General features: G+C 45.0%; 1 protein-coding gene across 1 annotated transcript in view; it reads right to left on the bottom strand.

Annotated features, from left to right (window-relative positions):
* Positions 1 to 25,322, bottom strand: part of ROR1 (receptor tyrosine kinase like orphan receptor 1) — a 475,658-nt gene that overhangs the window by 34,034 nt on the left and 416,302 nt on the right. Inside the window, exons 7-9 of the mRNA XM_062190090.1 lie at positions 9,149 to 9,276; positions 6,578 to 6,895; positions 4,372 to 4,617 (exon numbers count right to left, since the gene is read on the bottom strand). Of these exons, the coding sequence (XP_062046074.1) occupies positions 4,372 to 4,617; positions 6,578 to 6,895; positions 9,149 to 9,276 (692 nt within the window). The remainder of the gene's footprint in view (positions 1 to 4,371; positions 4,618 to 6,577; positions 6,896 to 9,148; positions 9,277 to 25,322) is intronic.

Below are 25,322 nucleotides of genomic sequence, written 5' to 3'. Positions count from 1 at the left end.
AATTTCCTTAACTTTGACTTAACTAAAGAATGCAGCAACATTCCTATGAGAATCCATCCCACTTGGGATAGAGGAGAAAAAGGACTTATTTCGAATCTGTGCCCCACTGGGGGCTGGTGCTGTGGCTTAGCAGATAAAGCCACTGTCTGCAGTGCTGGCATCCCATTTGGGCGCTGGGTTGAGTGCCGCTGTTCCATTTTCAATTCAGCTCCCTGCTATGGCCTGGGAAAGCAGTAGAAGATGGTTCAAGTGCTTGGGCTCCCGCACCCTAATGGGAGACCTGGATTTAGAAGTTCCTGGCTCCTGGCTTCAGATCGGCCCAGCTCCAGCCATTGCGACCATTTGGGGTGTGAACCAATCAATGGATGAAAGATCTCTCTCTCTCTCTCTGCCTCTGCTCCTCTGTAACTCTGCCTTTCAAATAAATAAATAAATAAATGAATAAATAAATATTTAACAAAAGTCTGCCCCACTAATTTACCACTTATTGTAAGATGAAAACCTTTTTCTTTCCTTTCTCCCTCCTGTGTTTCTCTCCCCTCCCCTTCCTTTCTTTTCTCTTTCTCTCTTTCTTTCATGGATCCATCTCTCTGTCCATCTATGTATCATCATCATCTCTACACACACAAACACACAGCCAGTGTGTGGTTAACCAATAAGCTGGTTATTAGTCTAAGTCCTGGATCCACTTCCTTTTTTTTTTTTTTTTTTTTTTTTACAGGCAGAGTGAACAGTGAGAGAGAGAGAGACAGAGAGAAAGGTCTTCCTTTTGCAGTTGGTTCACCCTCCAATGGCCGCCGCGGCCGGTGCATCACGCTGATCCGTGAGGAGCCAGGTACTTCTCCTGGTCTCCCATGCGGGTGCAGGGCCCAAGGACTTGGGCCATCCTCCACAGCAGAGAACTGGCCTGGAAGAGGGGCAACCAGGATAGAATCCGGCGCTCCGACCGGGACTAGAACCTGGTATGCCAGCGCCGCAAGGCGGAGGATTAGCCTGTTGAGCCACGGTGCCGGCCAGTCCTGGATCCACTTCTTAACAACTATGTGACCTAGGACAAGTTACTTTCCTTCTTGGGTGTACTGAAATTCTACTCAGAGAGGTATGGACCTACTTATACTTAGGAGCCAATGCATGAAAATCTCTTAGCACAGTTTTTGGCTCACTGTAAGCAGGTAGTACATTCTGATTACTGATTAATGTTATTGTTATTCTATAGTCTTCAACTGAATAGTGTAGAAAAATGTTCTTCAACCCTAGGAGTGCTGCCACTTGGGGCTGGATAATTCTTTGTGCATTTGGGTCATGTGGGGTGTTCGCAGCATTCCTGGCCTCTCTGAGTACATGCCAGTAGCACCCCCTGGCTCCACCTGGTTGTGATAAGCAAAGTATCTCCAGACACTGCCAAATGTTCCCTGACTCTGGTTGAGAACCACCAGTGTAGAACAAACAGACGTCCTAGAGATAGGAGACCTGGTTCCTGTTAAGGCAGCTGCAACCTTAGGTAAATCTATCAGCCCCCTGGGCTGTGGTTTTATGATATGGTAAAACAGTCCTGGGCATTTCTGCTTTATCTTCCATGGGTTTTGTAAGGAAGAAATGAAGAAAAAAAAATGAAACGCTCTAAAGCAGTTATAGAAACAGGATTCCACGGATTGTGCCGCTAGAGGTGGGCTGCTGAGGGGCGACCCCGAGAAGCCTTGCCTGGGACAACAGCTGATGCTGCCCCGCGCTCCTGGGAGTCTCACACTGGGGAGCCACTCCCCGCTCAGCAGCTTCTTATCGATTCCGTGTCAAGGAGTCCCCTGGCCTGTAATGGATGTGTCCATGGCTTGGCTTGCAGAACGCAAGAGGAACTGTTTCCTTTCAAAATGAAATGTTCTTTTTAAAAATTCTAAGTGGTGAAAACTGCCCTGTCATCTGTAGATTTAACTTTCTTCTAAATTTATCGCTCGTATGTCTAGAACTAACCAGTCCTCGAAATTTTAGCTGTGTCTTCTGCAGATATTCAGAAAGAAATGTTCTGTGGGTTTCCAATATCACTGCTCTGAATAATACTATAGTACTATGATACTATACTGACACATGATAGGGTTGTTTTTTTTGTTTTTTTTATTAGTAGGGGAAACATTTATTGATGTTATATCACATAGTGGGAACCAGCATGATAGAATCCAGAGGTGGGGCCTATTGCTGTTATTGGATTTATTTTTCAAAAACCTTTAAATGAGAGGTAGCGGAGTGTCTGGTAAAAAGGTCAGAGCTGTATGTAGACAGATGAGGGTTCAGGGTCCAACCCCATAAATGTGTAAAGCACCACACATCATGCAAGTGCGTGGTAGCTGTCCTCTAGACATAGCTGGGCTCCTTCCTTCTACACACTCTGAAAGACTTCTCAAGAGCTTGCTTAGTATGCATGCTTCGAAGGACCATTGAAAGGACAACCAATACTTTTTAGGTAAAACCTCTAGTCTTTTTTAAAAAAAAAACATTATAGTCTTAAACTAAGTGGAATAGAGGTCGAATCCTTGAATCACAAGATCAAATTATTTTCCAGTTTATGAGCAAATTACCTTCTGATTTCCAGTGGGCATTAGTTGGAAAGTAAGGGTCGGAAGTTACCTAACGGACAATGGCATTGACCCAGGATGGAGTAAACAAAGCATTTCTTTTCCTTCCTTAAAACAATTCACGTGAGTTCCTTAAGAACACACACTATGGGTTGGTGTTGGCCTAGTGGTTAAGACCATGGTTGGGACAACTGCATCCCACATTCTGTGCCTGGGCTCCACTCCTGTTTCCAGCTTCCTGCTAACGTGTACCCTTGGAAGAAGCTGGTGATGGCTCACGTGGTTAAATCCTTCCCTTCCCTGCAGGAGACCCAGATTGAGTTCCTGGCTCTGGGCATTTGGGGAGTGAACCAGTAGTCTCTGTCTGTCTCTTTCTCTCTCTCAAATAAATAAATACATTTTAAAAAAAAGACACACATCAGTAACCTGAGATAGACCAGCAGAGCAGCAAGAAGAGAAGGTTGGAATGGGAGCTTTACCATTTGCTAGCTGGGTGACTTTGGGGTCTTCTGTGCCGCAGCTTCTTCAACAGCAAAAACAAGGTTAATGCTACCCATCACCGAGCGAGGATGAGTATAAATAAAACCCATGAAAATGCCTAAACCAAGCCCCGTGTGTGGTAATGCTTGGTAATGTTGCTTTATCCCAGGCTCTTTGCAGATCCTTGTATCTTATGATTTAGAAGAAAGGATGGGACAACTATGCAAATGATTGCAAACCTAAATTATGTTTCTATCCCTCTCTTATCAATGTGGAATCTAACATGTGGAAAAAAGTAAAAAAGAAAAAAAAATCAAGTGCAAGCCATTGAAAAGACACAGAATTTGTGTGGAAGTTATCAGTTATGGCACAGCAAGTTAGATATTATCCTGCACATGCAAATATTTCAAGGTCTGGCAACACAAAAGCCATGTGGTCAACGTTCTTAAATTTGGCATGTTCCACCATCTGCAAAACCATTTTGTGACAAAAGACACTATGATAACAGGTAACACAGAAGAATGAAACGACAGAATAACAGTTTCTGGAATTTTCATCACTAAGATTATTCTTAATATTTTTAATGACTTTCCTAACAGACCCCTTCAGTATGCTTAACTCTTTTTTGTCCCTAACAATTGTGCCAGCTTCCACTGTATCATTCATACTGCACTGTAATTGACATGCTTCAAAATCATGAACCAAAGGTTTTTCTTTTAATTTCCATACTGCATAGTGGGTTCTCAAATAATAGTTGCTGGGGCTGGTGCTGTGGGGTAATGGCCGAGTCTCTGTCTGCAGCACGGGCATCCAACATGGGCACTGGTTCCTGTGCTGGCTGCTGCTCTTCTGATCAATGGTTGGGACGAAGAACACAGCCTATCCACAGTTTGCCCTGGATGACTGAGTCGTGGCTGTAGTTTCACTCTGCCTGTGGGTGTACATGAGGACACATTTTCTGCTTCCAAATTACCTATTATGCTCAAAAGGTACCCTTGCACTTGGACCATGAGGAGCACCACCTTTTTCTGTAGAAATGATTGTGATAAGCTGTCTCAACTGTGTCTCTGAAGAGCTGGGTCCCTGTTTCATTCACTACTAGTGAAATGGCTGCAGGCACAAGAGCAGCTCAGGCCTTGAATGGGTTCTGGTGCCCCACAGGTGTTTTATGTAGAAATGCAAGGCTTATCTGCCCTAGGAACAGCTTGAGATCAGATGCGCACTATCAATCTCCTTGGGCCCCCTTTCAAGGATTGTCCTAAGTGAACTGGGAAGGAGATCTTAAAGGTGATTGAAACCATTAGGAGCAATGACTTCTATTTACCACATGCTGGGATGTCACACAGGTCAGACTTGAAGTTTTCATCCAAGGTGAAGCACCAGGGAGCTTCTTTCTGGTTCCCTGGGTTGCGGCAGTAGGAATGGCCTCCATTCAGCTCTGGGAAGCGGAGAGCAGTGAAGGTGTGCGTGTGGGGGTACTGGGAATTCCAGGGCTGGCACTGGCGCCCTGATTTCGTCACACTGACGGTCCCCCGGTAGTCCACACCTGTGCTGTTATAGCACTTGTGATCTGAAAAAACACAGACGAAAAGGCCAACCATTAGAAAGGAACAGATGAGATGCGGGACCTCGCAGCCAGCAGTTGGGGGTGGAGGGAGGAGAATGCAATTAACCTCGTGACCAAGGCTTCCCGCCGGTCAGGGGCCACGCAGGGCAGTCTTCCTGCTTGCTGGGCTGGGACCCAGGGCCTGCCTTGCAGTCACATTCCTGGGAGGATTTAGAGCTCATGCTTCAGGGATAAAACCAGTCTTCCACAAGCATTTTCAATACTGAACACAGAAGAAATCAGAACTGGGGCGGGGGCTGGGGGCACAGGAGTAATTTCCTAATGAAGGGTTCAAGGAAGGTTCAAGCCAAATTTTCCCTTTCTTCTGATTGATGGCCTTAGACGTGAATCATGTGATAACGAATCTAGTTGGTAATTCACAGAAAATGCTTATCGAGGGCAGTGCATTCTGGATTCTACGAGGCCTTAGGCCTATCTCTGTGGGATGAAGTAGCCACTCTAGAGAAACAGGTGCTATGAAGTTGGCCCTCCTAGGTGATCACAGGGGCTGTAACTTGGAAGCACTGAAGGACCTACTGAATTGAAAGGAATTGGAATCTGGAGAGGTAACGCTAAAACAGTCATAATCATGATCTTGAGATCTTACTATCTGCTAAGTATGGTTCTAAGTGTTTAAGGTGCATTGGTTTTTTTAAACTAATAAACCAGTATTAAGTACCAAAAGGAAACAAAAAAATTCCCAGGGAATTTAATTCTAGATGGAAAGGAAATGTTTTGCTTGGTGGTGATAAGAGGGTAGAGGACAGCTGCAGGCCTCCATATACATTTATTTCAACTTGTGGTGCGATACATTTACCATGAAATTTATCACTGGCGCATTTAGTCCATTATCAAGGTTGTGTAATCATCACCACTGTTTGGTTCCAGAATACTTACATCACGCCAAAAGGAAACCCCTCATCCATTAATCTGCTATTTCCCACTACCTCTGGCCCCTGTCCCTAGCAACCACCCATCTACTTTCCTTTTTTTTTTTTTTTTTTTAAGATTTATTTTATTTATTTGAAAGGCAGAGTTAGAGAGAGAGAGAGAGAGAGAGAGGTCTTCCATCTGCTGGTTCACTCCCCAAATGGCCGCAATGGCTGGGGCTGGACCAGGTGAAAGCCAGGGGCCAGAAGATTCTTCCGGCTCTCTCCACGTGGGTGCAGGGGCCCAAGCACTTGGGCCATCTTCTACTGCTTTCCCAGGCACATTAGTAGAGAGCTGGATCAGAAGTGGAGCAGCTGGGACAGGAGCTGGTACTGCAGGCTGTGGCTTAACCTATTATACCACCGCACCCGGCCCTCTACTTTCTATCTCTATGGATTACCTACTCTGGATTTTTTTTTCATACAAATAGAAATGTTTTCATATAAAAACATCTGGCTCCTTAGTATGTTTTCAAGTTTCATCCAGGTTGTAGCATGCATCTGTATTTAGTCCTTTTTATGGACAAGTAATATTTTACTGTGTGGATATGCCACACTTGTTTATCCACTTGTTCAGACAGACATTTGCATCACTTCCACCTTTGGCTACCATGAACACTGCTGTTACAAACATTCTCTACTGGGCTTTTATCCAGACACTGTTTTCAATTATTTTTTTATTCTATCTATTTTTTATCCTATTTTTATTTTATTCTACCCCAGGAATGGAAACGCTATGTCAATGGCTAGTTAATTCTATGTTTATGCTACTGAGCACCTGGCCCCTATATCTTCAAATTATTGTCTTCATGAAGCTTCCTGAAGGTGCTGGTATCTGATCTCCTATCAAACGCTCATGCACAGTAGCTAACCCACTAGAAAGTAGTCTACTAACGTGAATAATGGCTGCAGGTCAAGGTCCAGTCCAGTTCGGCACTGTGCCCCAGGGATGCCGGCCCTGGGGGCAGCACAGAAGTTCGGGGGCTACTGCTTACTTTTATTTATAGGATCTGCCATAGGGATTCCAATCCGGATGCAGCTGGCAGCTTCCGGGCTTTCGGGCTGGGGGAGATCTTCACAGTTGGGCAGCTTGAGCCTCATGAGAATCATGGGATTGGACCTTGCAAAGATGTACTCCGTCTGACACAGGACGTTCTCCAGGATTTCACACTCATCGCGACACAGGTCACGCGGCTTTGGGACAGCGGAGGTCTCGTCACAGTAGGGGAAGGCGTAGTGGCACAGGGAGGGAATGGCGAACTGAGAGCACTTATCCGACAAGTGACTGGAGGTGCCGATCATGGTGAAGGCAGCTGAAAAACAAACATGATTATTAACTCCGGGAGGCCAGGGTTTATCTTCCCCGGTTATCTAGTCAACAGAGACCAGATCTAAACACACACGGGGCTGGAATCTGCCGTGCTGAAACACAACGCCCGGAGAAGGAGATTCATTTCAGATGTCTACGCAGCTTCCTTTCGCTGGCTTGGAAAAAAAAAAAAATCCTTTTGACTACAAAGCTAAAACAAACAACAACAAAAAAAGGATGAAATTACATATGTACCATTTCCTAATAAAAAGAATTAATTGGGTTAAAGTACAATCTATTTTTCATTTTTTACTACAAAGTAATAGAACTTTGTGCTTCATCCGGTATGTTTTATTAGTTTTGTGAGGCTTCTAAAACATGACAGCTCCAGGGCAGAACTTGCTCTGTGCGGCGGCTGGGTCTGGGCGCGGGATTTAGTTCTGTCTTACCAGATGGCGAGAGCTGCTGCATGGATTTGGGTTAACGTGCTCAATTTCTTTGTGGCTTGGATACTCTAAGCCCATCTTCTGAAAGTAAGGCAACTCCCTTGCAAATTCTCCAAGAGCATGCTTCAATTGTTCCAGCGTGTATCACAGACTCTGGGTGGCTCTTTAGCTTAGCTTCATATCTAGTAGGGTCTCCGTGAACAAAACCGCCACAGGGCAGCCTGGGACACCTCAGCGGACGGGAGCTCACAAGGCGGCCTGTGACATCACTGATACTCTGCTTCCCAAAGTAGGTTCCTCGGAACTTTAATCCTGTTCAAGAAACTATGACTACGCAGCCAAACAAATTTGGGAAATGCTGGGTTAAAATGTTAAATAGATTTTAAAAAATCATAATATTTTCCTATAAGATCATGCCCACTGACAATCTCCAAGAGTATATTACTGAATATATCAGAGCTGCTATGTATTTTTGTGATTACTTAGTTTATGCTAGAATTCTTATATTAGGTCAAAATGTGCCTTCTCCTCCCCATCACTCTGACTTCTGTTCTGAATTTTAGAATCCTCTTCCTCTTGAAAGCTTGAAGACTTTAGCCAGTGGCAACCACACGTGCCTGTGGCTGCTTCTCCTGGTGAAAGAGCCCCCCCCACCCCCACCCCCAGCCTCCTCGCAGTCCCTTCAAATTCCTCATAGGACATGGCAGGAGAACGTTGCAAAGTTCATGGAAAAATGGAATGAACAGTTGTTTATTTTGGTGCAAACATGTTTTAAACTCCATGCATACTGGGGGTACTGAAAACGTACATGGAGAATGCTTGTTATGGAACAACTAGGCATAGATTCCAAATTTTTTGGTAACAAAATAAATTTATCTTTTAATTCCAGTTTCCACAAACCTTTGAAGCATTCTTGTCATTTCTGGACCTTTTCTGTTCTGTGTTCTGGCCTCGAGTTTGTTTCTGCCTCTCCAATCCTGGGCTTGACAGATAAACTATAAGACCACAGTTACATTTGCATTTCAGATAAACATTCAGGACATATGTATCCTAAAATGTTATTCGTTTTCTGAAATTCATATGCAACTCGTTACCCTGTGCTTTTATTTGCTACGTCGTAGGTATACCAGCCACTGTGACGAAAGGGCCACGAGGCTGCTGTAGCCACCAGAACTAGGTGTGCAAAACTGCACAAGGTGACTTACACCACTGTCTGTCACGTGTGCCAGACAGTGCTTCACTGTTCATCTCCATCAGAGGAGCCTTCCAAGGAAGAAAAGCGAAGGGTCTGGCGGTGGAAGCTGTGGCAAGAGGAGACCTGTGGTCATCTGTTTCCTCACTCGTCTCGCAGATGGCGATTTTCATGGAGAGTGAGCAGGGTCCCCCACTCCGACCATGGCTCTGGGATTAGCGTCCAGCGCTCCGGACTCCACATGCAGTCCCTTCCCGTCCACATCATGTTGCTTTCTTCCCAACCATAAGCTGTGTGAGGGCAGAGAGCTACCTGGACACCCTCGTATCCCCGGCACCCAGCTCAGTTCTTGGTGTGCTGAAAGCACTCACTAATATTTATTGAGTGTTAGAATGAATGTGAGACTCCTCAAAGCTTCCTTTTCCTCTCAGAGCAACTTGCAATAAATTATTTTAATGTAGATTCCAGAGCACAGAGATCATGTCTGATGCCTCTTTATGTTCCTCCTCCCGCCCCCCACACCTAGCCTCATCCTTAGTCAAGAAAGGAGCTTGATAAACCTTTTGGTGAGAGAAAGAGTAATTCAAGGGACAAAAATCATTTCATTGGTGTTACCTACCCGTGATCTGATTTTCTATTTCTCCTTGCATGTGCAAAGACTCCATGTAGACGGTGCGGTTGCCAATAAATCTTGCACACGCTATGCCTCTGTATGGCTGGCAGAACCCATCTTCTTCGTACTCGTCTCTAGAAACAAAGCATGACCGTTAGCTGATGCGCCACATACGCTCGGGGAGCTCTACCTGCGCGATGCCTCCATAGTCACTAGGGGGCGCAGTCGCGCACAGTATCTGAAAGACCCAGCGAAGGAGCCAGGCTTTCCGCTCTGTTCTTCCAACATCACTTAAAACATCTGTTGGTCACGTTGGTCAAGTTTCCTACATCTCTAGAAAATCATCCCGAAGCACAAAAATCATCCTGAACTATGGGAGAAAATGCTTTTATTTTCGCAGCTGGTGGTGGGCTGAAAGCTGATGTCGTTCTAAGAGAAAAGAGTTGGGAGTCTGGGCACATGTTCTACAGTTTTTTGTTTTTTAAGCACAGATTATTTCTGCTTCATTTGCTACAAAGGCGTGGGTGCATGAGCCACAAGACCCACTCCAAGTGACATGTCAATTAGGGGGACCCACAGGGCACGGAGCTAGGTGCAGCTGGAAAGAAACCAGAGAACAGCTCTGCTGGGAGTCTCCTCCCTGCCTCAGACGCTCTCACTCTGAAGGAGGGGGCCGGGGACAAACCATGGACTGGAGAATCTCAAATGAGTCACTGGACCCAAGGCAATCTAGAGAAAATGTCAGGGGAACTCTTGCTTTCATGCTTCCCTAACGTTTGAAAATTTTACAACATAGTCTTACTTCAAAAATGGAGGGCTGGGGTGGGAGTGCTGGGTGGGTAGGCTGTTACCATGAAGATGAAGGGATAACAGAAAGTGACACAAGTAGTTACATAGTGGCAAGCGATCAGACTGGAGACGAGGCTCACCTTGGAGGCAGGTTCACCTTGAGAGGACAGAGGACACCCCCATGCCCCAGAGGACGGAGCATCCAGCTGGTTTGCAAAGGCAGACCACAGCTGCAGCCAAGGCTGCTGCCCAGGTTTATGCCTCGACCTCTCCCCCAGATGCGCCTCCTCTGCTCACCAGGCTGCAATCAATACATCATCTCAACAAAATATCCTTTCTCCTCTTTGGTTTCTGCTAGGCTAAAATAACTCAGAGCAAAAGGCAGAAGAACAAAGTGTCTTCCTGGGTCTAAGAGGCGGGCATCCTTAGGCAAGCTGTCTGTGCAGTCTGAGCCATGGTTTTATCTCCCAGATGGAGATCACAATGGATTGGCTACTCTCCACTGCGGGTGGAAGTCATGACAATCCCATCAGACCATGTACAAGATTTCGAAATCACAAGCTACTGTATGATTATCATGAAAGCATTTACAATTACCAAGGAGGACATGTATTTGAAAGAGATTCACTAAGCTCTTGCTTTGTTAAGTGGGCTATGGTCAATGCCACGGTGCTGGACTTCCCCACTTGGGGGTTCAGTGCAAGAGACTAGAACGCTTGAGATAGCAGCAAACCAAGTGAATGAAACTATCTGAGAGCACGCTAACGTTCTGTGGCGCCCCTCTCCCCATTCACCCAGGCAGTCATGGGAGGTGGAGGTGGGGCAGTATTTTGGGTTAGCCCCCAAAAATGGTTTGTACTGCAAAGCTCTTAAGATCTTAACCTTTCAGTACACATACAAATGAATATATCATATACCTGACATAAAGACATTGAAATTTTAATGTTGCACAATCCTGCAAGCACTCCACATGTTTACTTTCATAAATCCTGGAGCAATGCTGAAGCCTTTTTGGCTTAAATTTTACTTGGGTTGTAAAATTAACCCAACTTTTATTGGGTAACTAATACCATAAACCTATGGGGAGAAAGAAGGTTCTCGATGACCTCGCCTTGATCGTGGAAACCTAAGTACAGAGACGAGCATGCACCCCCACGCCACCCCATTGCTATTTCAGATGATGATTTTCTATCCCGAGGCATTAGCAGACCCCTGGAATTTTAAGGTGTCATTATGAGAACACTCCTTCCTCCTCCACATTAAACTCGCAAGACCTCAATTTATATCTCTTGGGAGGACAAAACCCTGGAATTACCCCAGATATAAATCCCCAACCTACTGGGAGTTCCCATATTTTATGTGTGAGGCTTAGGCTAAACTTCTTACCACCTTTCCAGTTGGAGACCCTTAAAAAAGACTCTTTGAGTACCTTTTTTTCCCCCTGGACTATATGGAATGCAGTTCCTCAGTTGCCCATTTCTTATCAAGGGCTTAGAACTGCAGGTGTACTGACTTTTCTGCCATGCCCGAATTCCCGCAACTCTGGCCACTCTCCTTGGGGACAGATACAAACAACATGGAGCAGTACGGTAATGTCATCTGCTGGGAGTCCTTCTCATCGAGCATCTCTTCAGGACACCGTGAAAACACCAGTGTCCAAGCCCCACCTCGGACCTAGGAAACCATACTCTCTGGGGTCAAGGCTTAGGTATTTATGCTTTGATTTTTAATTTTTTTTTAATCAAACCAACAACCTAGAACCACAGAACAAAGTAAAACAAACATGCCCTAAGTGTCTGCCTCTCTGCACTCGTGCTGTGCCAGGTGCACCCCCGATGAGCTCTTCTTATCCTTATTTTAGGGAGCAAGAGCTGGCACTTCTGGAGAGGTGAGTAACTCACTCTAATTCACAAAGCCAAGGAGGGGCAGGGCTAGGATTTAAACAGACATTTCAAGCTCAATCCCTTGCTCTGCTTTCTTAGATCTGTAACTGTGTTGTGCTTTTCAATACTGCTCAATTAAATCAGTCTTATGATAGATGAGAGACTTGATAATGAGTCTTTATCCCACACCAAGCAATGTTTGAGCCAGAGCCATTAGGCAGGGAAAAGAAATCAAGAGGATATAAATTGGAAAGGAGGAAGTCAAACTATCTGTGTTTGCAGATCACATGGTCCTCTATATAGAGGAGCTAAAGACTCCATTAAGAGACTGTTAGAACTCCTAAGAGAATTTGGCAAAGGTGCAGGATATAAAATCAACATATGGAAATCAATAGTATATTTATACAACAACAGCATTCTGGCAGAGAAAGAACTTTTAAGATCAACCCCACAGCAACAAAAAAATTTAAATACCTTGGGATAAATTTAACCAAGGATGTGAAAGATCTCTACAGTGAAAATTAGAAAAGATCAATGAAAGAAATAGAAAAAGACACACGGAAAAATCTTCCATGTTCATAGATTTGAAGAATTAACACCATCCAAATGTTCCTACTACCCAAAGTCATTCATGGATTCAATGTGACCCTAATCAAAATTCTAGCAACATTCTTCATAGAACTACAAAAAGTTTCATATACTTTATAAGATAGACATGAAGTCATTTAATTCTGACAACAATTTTTAAAATTTATTTATTTATTGGAAAGGTAGAGTTACAGAGATAGAGATGGAGAGATGGAGAGAGAGAGAGAGAGAGAGAGAAAGAGAGGTCTCCCATCCGCTGGTTCACTCCCCAAATGGCTGCAATGGCTGGGGCTAGGCCAGGCTGAAGCCAGGATCCAGGAGTTTCTTCTGGGTCTCAAATGTGGGTGTAGGGGCCCAAGCACTTGAACCATCTTCTGCTGCTTTCCCAGGCACAATAGCAGAGAGCTGGATCAGAAGTGGAGCAGCCTGGTCATGAACCAGAACCATATGGGATGCTGGTGCTGCAGGTGGCAGCTTTTCCAGTTATACCACAGTGCCAGCCCCAACAACAATCTTGTAAAGAAGGTGGAGATGTGATTGTTCTCATTTTACAGATGAGAATATCAAAGAGAATATCAAAGAGAGAGAGAAAGAAATAGAGAGGCAGAGACACACATACACAGAGATCTCTTATCCAATGGTTCACTCCCCAAATGCCTGCAACATCCAGGATGGGATCAAGCTGGAGACTGGACCCAGGAACTCCATCTGGGTCTCCTATGTGGGTGGCAGAGGCCCAACTTGGGCCTTCATCTCCTGCCTTCCCAGATGCATTAGCAGGGAGCTGGATCAGACATGGAGCAGCCAGGGTAGAATGGGGGTGTCCCCACCTGCTGAGCCACAATGCCCTCGCCTGGTGATGGAAGTTTTGACACTGCTCCTGGAGCTTTTTTCCGGGAGGCAGTGCTGGTGTATACTGGGTGGCAAAAAGGTTTTCTGTTAATCCTGAAGTCACAATCACCTTTCACTCCTTTCCATTCCCCTCCCTCCCCCAGCCGCTGTCTTTGGCTGCAGGGGAACAAATGCTCCCTCCCACCCCCCGCATTCATCAGCTTTGTGCTTTTTTCCATCTCACACTTCTTTCATCATGGATGTCTTCCTGCCTCGCCCCACGCTCAGTAAATTAAAAACATGAAGCAGCACAGCAGCGAAAGTGCAAGGGCACTGGTGATGAGCGTGCCCGGGGCTGCATTCTATGGAGAAGAAAAGGACATTGTGAAAGGGCACACGGGATTGGGCCATTCATCACGGCGGCTGGCCCTGAGTGCGTGCCGGCTACCTCGCTGGGATGTCAGGGTGCGGGGGGGCTTTGTGTTGGAAACTCATGTTTCTCATGAAGGTGATTCAGCTCCCACCTTCCAGATTTGCTGTCATGGGATGGCAGGAAAGGCAAGTATGGACTGCCTGCCGTCTCCAGGGGCTCCCTGCTCCCCCGGGCCAGCAGCCCATGCAGGGTGCTGATCTGATGCTCAGAGCCACCCAGGAACCACAGAAAGCAAAGACAGGAAACACTTCTCTGTGGTAGCGTCGTGGAGCACTTGCTGATTTTTCCAGCTTCATTCCCTGCCTGACAAGCCCATGAACCTGTTGAGTCCCACCATGCTCATGACCTTGGTGGTCTCCAAATAGCATGCAGATGCTTCCACGGCTTGGCCTATGTTCTTCCTGAGGCCTGAAATGCCCTTCGCCCTCTTCTTCACCTTGCGAGTGCCCTGCCATCTTGTGAAAGCAATTTTATTTGTTTATTTTCATTTTACTTGAGAGGGAGAGAAGAAAGAGAAGGATAGAGAGCTCCCATCTGCTGGTTCTCTTCTCAAATGCTCCCAACAGCTAGGGCTGAGCCAGGCTGAAGCCAGGAAGCTGGAACTCCATCTGGGTCTCCCATGTGGGTGGCAGGGATCTGGAGCCATCACCGCTGCCTCCCAGGTTGCATGTTAGTAGGAAGCTGGAATTGGGAGCCAGAGCCAGGAATCCAACTTACATACTGCATTGTGGGACAAGGGCATCCCAAGCAGTGTCTTTGTTGCTGTGTCAAATGCAGCCCCCTTTTATCCATTTATTTGCTTGCCCTCTCATCTTCAAGGTCTGGATGCTCCTAACTCTCCCAGGAAGGTCACTCACTCCCCCTACTTCCAGGGCCTTGATGAAGCCATTCCTCCAGATCTCTGATTTCATACGGCATTTATCTGTTCAGTGCTCGCCTTGCCACCAGCTGATGGGCAGAAGGGAAAGATGGAAAGACACGTGCAGACCATCCTAGGCTAGCCCACCACTGTGGATACTTCTCTGTAGCAGAAACTCCCTCCAAACTGGAAACCATTTTCTTCCTCATCAGAATCATCAAGGGCATGGGCAGACCAACAGACTTCATCAGCACAAGTGATTCTTGCTAAGGCATTTGACCCCCAAAAGTTCCCTTTCGGGGTAATAAAGCCAGTTACAGTGCATGCCTTTCCTTAGTGGCAGAGAATGAGGACAGAGATAGTCTGCTATTTGCAGAAGCTCCCTGAAACCAAAGAATTGAAAACAGGTACTCCAGCAAATACTTGCAGTCCATGTTCACAGCTACACTATGCACAATAGCCAAAGGGAGAGATAACTCCCGAGTCACTCACAGATGGATGCACAGATAGACAAAATGTGGCAGGTATGTGTGATGGAAGCTTGTTCATCCATAAAAAAGGGAGGAAAGGGGCTGGCGCTGTGACACAGAGGGTTAAGCTGCTGTCTGCAGCACCAGCATTCCATATGACTGCAGGTTTTTGAGTCCTGGCTGCTCCACTTTGGATCCAGCTCCCTGCTAATGAACCTGGAAAAGCAGTGGAAGAGGGCCCAAGTCCTTGGTCCCCTGCACTCACATGGGAGACCCAGAAGAAGCTTCTGGCTCCTGGCTTTGGGATGGCCCAGTTATGGCTACTATGGCAATTTGGGGAGTGAACCAGTGGATGGAAGATCGATCTCTCTCTCTCTCTCTCTCTCTCTCTCTCTCTCTGTCTCTTTCTTTGTAACTCAGCCTTTCAAACAAATAAGTCTTTAACAAAAAGGAAGAAAGGACCTCAAAAACATTATGTTAAGTGAAATAAGCTGGGCACAAAAGGTCATGTACCATATGATTCCATTTCTATGAGATATTCAGAATAGGTAAGTCTGCAGAGACAAGAAGCAGATTGGTGGTTGCCAGGGGTGGGGGAAGGGAGGAATGGGAAGTAATTGCTTAATGGGCATGGAAATTCATTTTGGGATGATGAGGACATGTTTAACTACAGAGATAGTCGTTGTACAACATTTGAATGCACAACTACTGCTGAGTTATTCACATTAAAAAGATTACTTTTATGTTACGTGAATTTCGCCTCAACTTGGAAAAACCTCATTTCTACACAAGGGCCAAAGTGGAAGGCCCTTGGGAGAGGGCCAACAGTTGCAATTCAAGCCTCAGAGTCGGGGCAAGATTCTGGGGGCAGCTTTGTGGGTTGCTTCCAAGCAGACTGATCTGATATATGCATTGGCAATTTATGCAGCATCAGTAGGTTTCTTTGTTCTGATTCTCAGGCTCTTCCAATGGAATGTCAGGGAGAGTGGCTCTGCCAGGCCACACTGTGGCGGCTTCATGAGCACGGACTGGAGTGAATTAAGTAACCCAACACTTTTGTGTTCACCCTGCAGTCCCACTTCTAGATCCTGCTCAGAGGCACAGAGATGAAACCGCATCAAGATGCCTGTGCCCTTTCCTTGTGGGGAAGCCGGCACACAGCTTAGAGAGAGGTGGTGTCCCTAGGTGTGCACGGGTGAGAACTTCAGCAAAGTGCAGGCAGTAATTTCTCTTTGCCTGGGCAAAAATAACGAACTGGTGCCCTCCCAGAAGACCATCACAGCCATAAATGGGTAAGTATCCCTTTTTAAAGTTTGGAAACCAAGCCACTTATTAGCCAATCTGGTTAAAAGCACAGCCATAAAACAGCACTCGTAACCGCAGGCTGTGTGTGACAGTTCCCACTTCTCAGGGAGCCTTCTCCCTGCTGAAGTGCAATTCGATCTCTTCAGGTGAAATTAAGCCCTGTCTTTTCATTAAAAAAGGAGACTATGTGATAAAATTAGGCATCCAATAAAAGGATGCGGAATTGTTCCAAAGTCGATGGAAGACTGGAGACATAGTCACTTCAAAAACAGATTATAAATCTCTGTGCTCTGTAAGGTTACACCTCTCCAAAAATATCTCCCCTCTCTTCTGGTGAAGATGTTGAGTCTGGAAGCATCCTCGGTTAATTGCCACCCGGAAGAAGGTGTTTAATTTCAGTCCTACCAGCTTGAACTGCACACCTGGGAGTGAGAACCCTCGGAGAAGGGATCTATGGACAGGTAGGGGCAGAGACATGGCAAGAGCAGAGCAGAGTCAGGTAGGGCGGGTGAATGTTGCAGAAGAGGGGGCATTGGGGGTCCCAGAAGCAGACTTGGCTGCAGTCAAGGGCTTACAGGTGAAATATGGGGTCCTGGAGTTACTGCACCAATTCTGCTTTCTAAATACTAATCTCAAAGTGGGCACCAAAGAGTGCAATGTGCTAACACACTTGACCTTAAGGTCAAAGTGAGCCAATCAACGTATGTCAACCCAGAGAGCCATGACTCCTCAAGAAGACTTAAATCTGCAAGGCTGGGAACCCAGCTAATGCAAGCACCCCTTCTCTTGTACTGGAAACCTCTGTAGGCAGAAGCAATCTGGCGGTGACTGTCAGATGGCACGTGTGAATTCCCAGTCCTGGACACTGATGTGCTTATTAACATTTATTCCCTTAACTGAAAAGAGCTTCTCTGTCTCACACCACTTTTTTTTGCTTAAAAGAATTAAATAAAAATTTAAACTTTTTTCCTTGGCTATGAACCATTAAAACAAACAGATGAATAACGTTCTGTCATAGTTTTCAGAGCAGTGCATAATAGTTTTTTGTGTCCAGTTTAGAAATGGGAAGGTATTGATTTGCTTCCACGTGATGTTTGGAAACACAAGGGTTGTGTTTCATTTGGAAAGAGGGCAGAACTACCCAGGCTTGTATCTCACAAATGCAATTTGAGGGAAAACTGTGTATGTAATATGTTTTATTCCTATTTAATTCCACATTTGAAATGATAGGATTGCCACTAGTACAGTATTTGTAAGAGGATGAAAGATCGCTAATAAAAAGAATGAGTGACTTTTTTGCTGTCTTCAATGGACTGAGGTTTTCATGGGAGGGTGGTCTTGCATCTCCTAAGAATGCCTTGGATGTTTTTACTTTTCCTCCTGTAAAAAGCCTAATCTGCCCCTAAGGTTAGGCTGAAGCTGGGAATGCATAGGTGAGACTCAGAGCCCCCAAGTTCTCGTTAGAAGCTTTTGGATGTGCTTGGGCAGTTCTCCAAATATCAGGCATTTGAACTTGCCCTCCATTTGCCCATAGAGAATACCAGGACTTTAGAATAACATGGAATTCACACATACCAATCTGGGTAGATTTTCTCCCGCAAATATTACTAAGATTGCTTTGATTTTCTTCTCATTTCTTTTATGCCCTTGGCCATGGAATGAAAAAAGAGGAGGTTTTGTGGAGAGAGTAATAAATGGAATTTAGGGACTTGTTAGGAGAGGGTTTAATTTCATCTTACTATTCGGCAGTGGGGGTGAAACCCAATCCCTGCTTTGTTTCCCATTCCTTGGGCTGATGGCGCTGATGAAAGATTTCCAGACCCCATCCAACCAATGTTGAGCTGAATGCCTGGTCCACCATCAATGACTCCTACCACCCTCCCCCCCAAATTATACAGAGGTGCTCACAACAAACATAGTATCTGACAATTTGAAACATTGTAGAAGCAGAAGTTCATATCAAAATTAAGTGGCTTTCAATGTGGTAAGCCTGGGCTTCAGCAGAAGTCAGCTTGTGAAGAGCCCTGGCAGCTCTGCCAAGAGTTGGATCACTGGAAATGGACCTGCCCTGGAGTCGAAGGATGCCCAGGTCAGAGCCACAGATCTTATTGGCTCTAAGCTGAAAAGCCCTTCACTCAGCCCAACTTCCAAAGTGACCACCGCAGCTGAGGGTATGGCCAAGTAGGGTCAGCTACATTGCAGGCAGAACTGTAAATTTCTTGTTAGAGATGCCCCCTGCCTTTACCTGGCCAGCTCTCCTCCCAGGCCAGCCAAGTAATGAAAGTCAACAGAGTGCCTTCCTCTAGGAGGTTCACACCTCCCTTAAGATGTACCCAATGTGAAGAGATAGATAGGTCTGGGCCCCTTAACTTACAAGGCCTGAAGCCCACCAGATTATTATCAAGCCCCTTCTGTCAGGTTCTATTTGCATCTCAATCAGAAAACTTAATTGTAGCTTAGACAGCACCTTTCTTAGCTCCTCTAATAATGACTCTGTCCTTTGTTCTAGACCCTGTCTAGCGCACTTGGGCCTCATTCCTTTGTAATCATAACCTCTACTCTACCTCCAATGGCTCTACTCCTAACCTGTGTGTACTGATGGTCCTCTCCCCCACTTAATGTTGTATGATTGTTCAGAATTTCTCTACAGACAAACCCCTCTACCTACAAAAGATGAGTGACTTTTCTCCCAGTCTTGGCTGGAATCAGCTTTCCGGTCTGTTGGGTGTTCTCCAATAAACTCTTTCTCTTAACAAAAAAAAAAAAAAACAAAAAAAAAACAAAAAAAAAAAAACAAAAAAAAAAAAAAAAGAAGGAGGTGCCTTTCTCTGAAGGGAGGAGAGAACTTCCACTTTGACTATGACCTTGTCTAAATATGATCAGAGTCGGCGAACTTGGAAGGCTTCCATAGCCTTGGCAACTCATGACTGGAGCCTAGGGTGGTTACTGGTGCCATAAACTAGAGTGTCAATTAGTTGAGTCAACAACAGGAGTCGCTGTGCACTTGCTCCTCATGTGGGATCTCTGTCCTTAATGTGCTATACATTGTGATTTAATGCTATAACTAGTACTCAAACAGTATGTTTCACTTTGTGTTTCTATGTGGGTACAAACTGTTGAAATCTTTACTTAATATATACTAAATTGATCTTCTGTATATAAAGAGAATTGAAAATGAATCTTGATGTGAATGGAAGGGGAGAGGGAGCGGGAAAGGGGAGGGTTGCGGGTGGGAGGGAAGTTATGGGAGGGGGAAGCCATTGTAATCCATAAGCTGTACTTTGGAAATCTATATTCATTAAATAAAAGTTAAAAAAAAATAATGGATCTGTGATGCACTGAATGGGAACACTGTAAGAGAACAAGCAATGCCTGTTAGTCTCAGCTGGAGCTGTGAAAGCCAGTGGGCTCTTTAGGAGAAATGAGGACTAGGGTGGATCAGAGGGGCCTTTAACTATGGTGGGATAGTCAGAGCAGAGGACAGGGCGGCCTCAGATCCTCAGTGTTCAGATGCCAGTGACATTATCTTTGTTTATAGTCTAGGGGGATAAACTGAAGTGGGGCACATACAGCCTCTGCTCCCCCATCTCTTCCTCCTTCCCTCGCTCTTTTCATATGTCCAATTCACAGGTATATTGAAGCTCAGAACTGGGAATAAAAGAAGAAGTTTCTGGGGGCAGGCATTTATCCTGGTTGTTGAGCCCTGGCAGGTAGATCATCTCTTTCCTACAACCCCCAATGCCTCTTCACTGCATAAAGCCCACTGGCAACAATCACAGGTCCCTGATTGACAGGCCCCATCCATGTCTTCAGCCCAGCCTCCTACCATTGCCCTTGGCCTCCAGGCCCTGGCACTAAAGCACATCTTGTAGCTCTCCATCGTACTGTGCCATCACAGACTTCTGTGACTTGGCTGTTTCCTGCCAGGAAATCCATTCCTGCCTTCCTTCACCTGGCTCATTCTCCTTCATCCGTCAGTTTCAGTTCACTAAAGTCTCCTTTAAAAGACTTTCCTAGAAACCCCCCCCCCCCAAAAAAAAAGACTTTCCTAGAACCCCCAGATCTGTCCAGGAGAAGACATGCGCTCTCTAGCATCCTGCGCTGACTTCATCCACTACGATTACTTGTTAGAAGCGTGTTCCTTTCCCAGGCAGAATGATTCTGAAAGGCAGCAGCTGTTCTTATTTTCCTTGGTAGTCACAATCCATCCCCAATCTCACCCCAGAGCCTAGAACACGCAGCCTGGTTTGTAGAAGGCATGCAATGAAGGTTCATGGATCTGCACTCTATGCTTCTCAGTTATGGCTGCATAGACGTCCTCTAGACTCCAGCAAGACCTTGCCAGACTATAATCCCAAAGGTGGAACAAGGCTGCTCAATTCCTATCACTTTAGGTGCACTTAGCCAGCTCCCCATGAGCCCTGCAGCCCCAAATCTGTTCTCAGAGCTGGCAGTCAAAGGCAAGACCCACTGCTCCCCACCCCCTCCCACTGATTGCTCTAAGCAGAAATGAAAAGACTACACAATCCCAGTGGGCCAGGCTGCTATTGTGTAGGGCACAATACTATACAGAATCATATCTGACTCCATGAAGCTATTATTTTAAGCATTACTAAACACCCCTAACCTATCAACTCCTGACTTTGTAGTCATTTCCAGTTGGAATGTTTTTAGGCTGAAAAAAAGACAGGTTTGTGAAAAGACATAAACATCTTTGGTGAGAGGTGACATATGTTTTCTCCTAGTGAAAGCAAGGCACTCCCATAGATTCTGCAGTTTCTGAACGCTGCATCAAATATATCTCTTAGGCAATTAATCTCTTGGCAGGCTTTGAGTGAAGCAATTACCCCTGTTTTTCTTTGTCATTGTTCGAAAGTTTAACAGTGCATCTATCTACTTTATTTGCATCTGGAAAGCCAAAAACAGCCTTGCAGCCTCTGCAGCAAACATATGTAGAAACGCTTAGTGTTCACACGTTTGATTTAAATATTGACAAATTTTTTCATTAGAACATTAAACCCTCAGCTTTATTCATCTTAAATGCTTTCCAGGAGAGTGACTTCCCCATCAGAATGACTCCCAGTAACTCAATACAAACTTTGCAAGCGAGAGAACCATGGAATATGGTAGTCTATTGTATTCACATTCTGCGGCATGGCAGCTGTAACTGGTTATGAACCAGTGCTGGAAATGGTATTTGGAGCTTTCTTGGCAGATTTCTTACATCGTTACTCAATATGAACTGCAAATCATATGCTCGTGGTTATGAAATGTCATGAAACCTGTAGTGTTCAGGCTTTGTTTGACAAAGCTATTTTTGAGGAGTGTTGGAAGGCACAGGCATCCAGCACTTGGGATGTAGAAGGACACCCCCCACCCGCACCCCCAGCAGGTTTTGAGAAGTTGGTAATTTGGTCCTATGTGACACAAGCTCAACTCTGAACTGATGGACGTACATTTCACACAGTTTTGATTAGTCCAGGATGTGTGTCAAGGCTACTACGGGTCTGGAAGGAAATGCAAGAAACTTGTTCACTTCTTGCTCAGTTTGGATCAACTGAGCTTCAGATCAGGGATAGCAAACGGCTTGACTCTTAATCCTAGTGGCAGCTGAGCAATGCCCCTTGGGCACATGAGCAGGACTAAGGTAGAGCCTAGAGAGAAAGGAGAGAGCAGAAAGGGAAGGAATGAAAAGGGGGTTGATGGAAAGCAGGAAGGGGAAAGAAGGCTGGATAAAAAGGAGAAAGTATTAGAGAAATCAAAATCTACATGAACATAATATCTATAAAATAAATGTATTCATAGACAGTACTAAAGTAATACATCTCCACATGCATACTATACTTTGGATGCTCACTGCATTTTTATAAGAAACATAGAGGCATTCTTATTCTAGGTTTTACAAAACAATGGGGGCCGTCAGGTGTTGCGGTGCAGCGAGTTAAGCTGCCACTTGGGACCTCTACATCCCATATTAGTGGTGTGATTGAGATCAAGTCTTGCCTCCATATCCTATCAGCCTTCCTGCTAATGCACACCCTGAGAGGCAGCATGTAATGGTTCAAGTGAGTTCCTGACACCCATGTGGGAGATTCCTATGGGGTTCCTGGCTCCTGGCTCCAACCTGGCCTAGCCCTGGTGTTACAGGCATTTGGGGAGTAAACCAGCATATGATAGGTAGATTCTTTCTCTCTCCCTTTCCATTTCAAATAAATAAAAGTAATTTTTTTATAGATAGAGGAAGAGACAGAGAAAAAGATCTTACATCCGTTGGTTCACTGCTCAAATGGCTGCAATAGCGGAAGCTAAGTTGATCTGAAGCCAGGAGCCAGAAGCCTCCTCCGGGTCTCCCACATGGGTGCAGGGCCCCAAGCACTTGCACCATCTTCTACTGCTTTCCCAGGCCGTAGCAGAGAGCTGGATCAGAAGAGGGGCAGCTGGGACACAAACCTGTGCCAATATAAGATGCCGGTGCCGTAGGCGGAGGCTTAGCCTACCATGCCACTGCACCAGCCCCTAAAATTCATATTTTAAAAATAAAAAAAAAATGAGGTAAGCATTTGGTGCACCAGTTAAGAAGTTACATGGGGCCGATGCCCCAGCTCACTAAGCTAATCCTCTGCCTGTGGCGCCAGCACACTGGGTTCTAGTCCCGGTTGGGGTGCCAGTTCTGTCCTGGTTGCTCCTCTTCCAGTCCAGCTCTCTGCTGTGGCCCGGGAGGGCATTGGATGATGGCCCACGTGCTTGGGCCCTGCACCCACATGGAAGATGAGGAGGAAGCACATGGCTCCTGGCTTCGGATCGGCGCAGCGCGCCTGCCATAGCAGCCATTTGGAGAGTGAACCAATGAAAAAAGGAAGACCTTTCTCTCTGTCTCTCTCTCTCACTGTCTAACTCTGCCTGTCAAAAAAACAAAAAAACAAAAACAACTACATGGGATACCCCCACTGCATATCAGAGTGTCTTGGTTCAAGTCCTGGCTCTGCTCTCAACTCTAGCTTCCTGCTAATGCACACCCAGCAGGTGATGGTGCAGGTGCTTGAGGTCCTACCACTCACCACATGGGAGACTTGGATTCAGTTCTGGGCTCCTGGTTTCAGCCTGACCCAGCCATGGTCTTGTGGACATTTAGAGAGTGAACCAATGGATGGGAACTCTGTCTGTCTCTATCTTTGAAATAAAATAAAAATAGAAAATAAAAATCTGATGGAAAAATTGAAAAATAGAACCACAAGAGAATTAAAGCACATTTAGAACCCATGGATAATTGTGGTTAACATGTAGCAAATACTTGCATGCATACAGATAAACACACAAATGAACTCTTTTTACAAATTGGAATTATGACATACTTTTTCTTAATTTGATATATATTTTCCACATTATTAAACATTCTAGAACATGAGTTTTAGCAGATGCAATTAAACATTGAGGTTGTATGCAAATTTTCAGTATTATGAAATTGTTGAGATGAAACTCCTTGTATCTGAATTTTAATTTTCTTGTGATATTTTCCTAGGCTTAAAGCAGTAAGTGGAATCATCTAGGTCAAAGGTATGCACATTTTAAGGATTTATATACATAATTCTTATAATCCTCTAAGAAAATTGTTACAATTTATATTTCTATCATCAAAGTAGGACAGTACCTATTTCTATGCACTCACTGCTAATGAGTACCTTCAAAGTATCTACTGTATAATTGCTTTTGAAGATCATAGCTCTGTTTTATACCTATAGGATTTAAACATCTTTTTTTATATGTTCACATTTGTAAAATATTTGTATTAGTTGTTACCTAAACTGTGCATTTTGTAGATTTTCTGTGTCCTTTCTGCTATTGATATTATCATTCTTTACTAGCTAATGAGACTGAGATTCTGAGAGATTAGTCAATTTCCCCAAGATCACATAAAGTGGCAAAAATAAGGGTCAAATGTGGGTGTTCTAGGTTGGCTTTTTACAGTCAGTTTCGTATCATGCTAGGCACAATATTCTTTCCTAAAATGCAAGAAACTGTAACTCCAATAATATTGTCATTAAATGTAATATGTCAAAAACATATCCAATGAATACCAAAACAAATAGGTAAGATTAAGAGCATTTGCAAGAGTACAAGGCACACTGCCCTTTCATAAGGAGTAACAAGCAACTTGGTGGTCTTTATTTATATTAAAATATTTGCAGATACAGTGGTAGCCTGTTAACCACTTTCATAATGTATTTCATCTGAATGATGTTTGGTTTTCCTGCCAGGGAGGCAGACTTGGGGTACATCGGTAGGGAGTGATGGTGTTAGAAGGGATGTTGAGGATCTCATTGCGTATGGGGGCAGTGTGTTGACTGATGGTATATTCTACTGTATCTGTGAGGGAGTGCAGCTAGGGGCAGGCATTTCCATGCAGCAGGTTAGCTGCCACTTGGGACACTTGCATCCTATATCATAATGTATGGGATTGAGTTCCACTTTGGCTTCTAATCCAGCTCCCTACTAATGCACACCCTGGGAGGCAGCAGAGGATGGCTCAAGTACTTGAGTCCTTGCCACCCATGAGGGAGACCTGGATGGAGTTCCCAGCTCCTGGCTTCATCTTGGCTCAAGAATGGCTTTTGCGGGCATGTGGGCAATGAGCCAGCAAATGGAAGTGTGTTCACTCTCTCTCTCTCTCTCTCTGCCTTTCAAATAAATAAAAATAATAAACTGAAAAACAGAAGGCTGACTGATACTGGGGACATTCCTGACTAGGAATGTATTCTCTGAAATGAAGGAAGAGACTCCGGAATTCCTTCTACCGGGCAAACCTCACCTGTGGCATCAGGCATCACTCTGGGTACCAGAAATATAGCCCTGATTACGCCTCTCTGCATGAACTGCCATTCACAGAGAGCAATACATAAGCTATCACTGCAGGATACAGAACCATCATTTTGTACAGAATAGTGTAGAAATTATCATTCATCGAAAGCTGAGAGACCATGTTGGGCAGAAAACTATGAAATCGTATCACCAGAGGAGTGACTGA

The sequence above is a fragment of the Lepus europaeus genome, chromosome 5 (genome assembly GCF_033115175.1).
Source record: "Lepus europaeus isolate LE1 chromosome 5, mLepTim1.pri, whole genome shotgun sequence".
Lineage (NCBI taxonomy): Eukaryota > Metazoa > Chordata > Mammalia > Lagomorpha > Leporidae > Lepus > Lepus europaeus.
Note: the sequence above shows the minus strand (reverse complement) of the source record. Positions and strands in the feature narration are given on the sequence as shown.